At 40.5% G+C, this 3,332-nt stretch overlaps 1 protein-coding gene across 1 annotated transcript in view; it reads left to right on the top strand.

The window, feature by feature from the left end:
- LOC101853195 (multidrug resistance-associated protein 5) overlaps positions 1-3,332 on the top strand; it is a gene marked incomplete in the record, with an annotated part of 48,079 nt that overhangs the window by 1,215 nt on the left and 43,532 nt on the right. Inside the window, 2 exon segments of the mRNA XM_035972473.1 lie at positions 2,329-2,572; positions 3,026-3,151. Coding sequence (XP_035828366.1) covers positions 2,329-2,572; positions 3,026-3,151 — 370 coding nt within the window.

Genomic DNA, 3,332 nt, shown 5'->3' with positions numbered 1-3,332 from the left:
TCGCTCTCCCAGGCTCTCTCTCTCTCTCTCTCAGTCTCTCTCTCTCTTTCTCTCTCTCTCTCTCTCTCTCTCTCTCTCTCTCTCTCTCTCTCCCTCCCTCTTTCTCATCCGTGTTCACTCTCTCCAAAACCGTAGACTGTCCTGTTATTGTTGTCGATGACTAATTCGTCAGGTACAGTTCTTTCGTATTACAAACACGCCCGTGTTATTCCCTCCTTAAGAAAGAAAACCTCCCAGTGGATGACCTAAAGAATTTTCGGTCTATTTCAACTGTACCTTTTCTGTCCAAATTCTGGAAAATTTATAGTGTCTTGGCCCAAGTTAAAGCTCATCTGAGTCGTAACAACCTGTTGCAGATTTTCCTGTCGGCTTATTTGGATTCCCATTATATCGAAACTGCTCTTTAAGAATAAGCTACTAAATGATCTTTTAACGGCAGTTGACAGTGGGAAAGTATCTATATCTGTGCACTTTTTTTATCTCCGTGCTAAGTTCGATACGATTGATCATTCGATCCTTCTGGAGCGTTTATGCAAAACTTAACGATTTTCTAGAAATGTTTTCTTTTACTATAACCAATAATATTCTGGATGTACGTAAGTCAAAATTCCGTATACATGACTCGTGTATCCATCAACTTGGCTCATTTAATCTATATGAAGTTGAGACGTTTTACAGGGGAGGGGGAGGGGATGAAGGGTTAAATTTATAATTTATGTAAAGAGCATCTTGTACATGTTGTCCTGGCGTGAACGGCCAATACAAGTTGGTCTTTATTTGGTCGTTAACTAATTTGCCAAGCTCTGCTTTGTAACTTACATAGTAGAATCCTTGGGGGGGGTTTTCTGTAAAAAATATTGTTTGTATCAGTTTCAAAATCTACCTTCCGTTTTGCACGTTTAATACCAACCTGTTATTTATAATGTATGGCGATTGTCCTTGAAACTTAATTTATTGTCTTGTGCTATCATACTTGTGTTGATCTGAATATTTCATATTTCCATACACCCCGCCCCCTCCCCCTTCCCCAGAAATAAAACAAGCTAATACTTAAATAAATAAACAAACAAAAGAAAACGACCTGAATATCGAAGCACGAGTTCCTGTTTGCAATATAGCCTGCTTTTACAGACTACCTCTGTTGTTTCTGTTTGTCTGTCTTACTTTTTTCCCAGGTCTAATTATGACCAATTATTATGTCGATGTGCTTCTTTTTGCTTAAAAAAAAACAACTCAAAGCAGAAGACTTGAGTTCAGATTCTGTTAGGGAGGGGGGGGGGAGATTATTTTTTTTCAAGTATTTCATTTTTTCTCCTGGGATGTAGTAGTTTCCCACGCATCCCGCCCGGGTGGCCATGACGGATAGAGTTAAAGCGTTTCCCCCGTTATAATCTAGTCGTGTCAATTGGAGTACGAAACTTCACGAACAATAAGATTGAAGACCAGACTTCCCGCACACAGCTCAAACACAAATACCTCAGTTCTTATTTCATTGTATTTCTTATCTTCTTTTTTCCCCCTCTGTTTATCTCACAAAGTGGCTTCTGGTGTGCATCGGTTATATTTTTCGTTCTGAACGTTAAAAAAAAGTTATTTCTATTCTTGTGTTGGAAGGTGTTAATACATTATTCCCATTTTCTCGTAGAGATGTAATATGTCTCACACCTTGGGTTGGCCTGAGACAGGGTCGGTCATAGCATTTCGCACCTTAGGATGATCAGTTGCGTGGATTAGTGTTTAAAACGTTTAAGGTGATCGTTATTTTACCCTGTCCTGTCGTTGATTTGTTTTGTCGGTGGTTGTAGGCGCGTGCTCCGGTATAATTATTCCTTCTTTCCTACCAAGCGTTTATTGTCATTATCTCTCCTCCTTGTCTTTGTGTGATACTGACACTCTCTTGTACCGTCTCTAATCCTCGCCACCTATGTGTGTTGCAGGTATCGTAAAATTCTTTACTGAAACTAAACTAAACTTTGTTTTGTTACGTTGCATCAACTTTCGTTTATGATAAATCCCAAATGGGCATCGAATAAGCATATATGACGTAATATAGTATTGTGCCAAGTTGTATTTCAAGTGCAATAATACCCCTCCATGGGATCTACCAAGAGCATCCTCACACTTAAAATGATACGACATTTCTTGTTTTTTGGTGTAGTTTGTTTGCATTAAATGGGAAATACGACAAAGCTATGTTCTGTTAGCTTAAACCGGAAACCAACAAACGGAAACTGCTTCTCGCCTGTGTAAAGGCAGTTACAACAAATACTAAAACGACCGAACAAATAAGCGAACAAATATTCATGTCTTTCTTTTACTGTTTTCCAGCCACAAGTGGTGGTTCCGTCTGCTCTAGAGGTACAAGTACCGATGGACGCCCTCCTGGCATAGCCAAGAACTACTGGTTGTGTTTCTGTGGGCATGCTAAATTCACCATGGGGGACGAAAAAGAGGATGACCGGGTTCTGCGGTTGAAGAACTACCAGGGTGACTCCAGCGGCGGGGGAGATGTATCACAGGAGTCAAGGAGAATGGAAGGAGTCGCTGAGGATTGTGGTGCTGTTACAGAAAGGTAACATACCCCCCTCCCAAATACCCGACTTCTGACTTCCTACGGAAAAAAGCAACTGAATCAACCCCCCCCCCCCTCTTTCGTCCCAACCCTTTCTCCACTCGAAGTGTCCAATCAGGCGACTATAAAAATAACTGCAGCAACAAGAATAATAACAGCAACGTCAATGACATCAACAATCATAACAAAGGTACCCATGACATCAGCAACAGCAGTCATTGCTATGAAGTCTCTTTTGTCCTCCACTCAGTCACTCACAAACCCACCTTCTCAGTCACTCAGTCACTCAGTCACTCATTCACTCACTCACTCACTCACTCACTCACTCACTCACTCACTCACTCACTCACTGCTTTGTTGAATACGAATTTGATAAATAAACATCTCTTTATTAAACGAAATGTCCTTTCTTAGTCCTTCAAAGTATAGTCTTTTTTCTTTTTTTCTGTTTAGAATCATTGACAGAACACGAAAGAAAGAAGGCGATGATGACTTTGGAGCATGCATTGTGAGACAGCCTGACATGTCTCGGTACAAGGACGCTTTAAAGAGTCTTATGCCCGTTCGTCTTGAGAAAGAGTGAGTATAGTAGTTTATCTGTGTACAGTCAAACCGTCTTTAAGGACCATCTGTCCAGTACGATCACCTGTTCAAATGACCATTTCACTTCCTACCTTGCATTTTTTAAAATATTTTAATGACAGTGTCCAAAAGATCCACCTATTTAAGACAGCCACTTTTCTCCTTGACTGTTGGTGGC

The sequence above is a fragment of the Aplysia californica genome, unplaced genomic scaffold (assembly GCF_000002075.1).
Source record: "Aplysia californica isolate F4 #8 unplaced genomic scaffold, AplCal3.0 scaffold00701, whole genome shotgun sequence".
Taxonomy (NCBI): domain Eukaryota; kingdom Metazoa; phylum Mollusca; class Gastropoda; order Aplysiida; family Aplysiidae; genus Aplysia; species Aplysia californica.
Note: the sequence above shows the minus strand (reverse complement) of the source record. Positions and strands in the feature narration are given on the sequence as shown.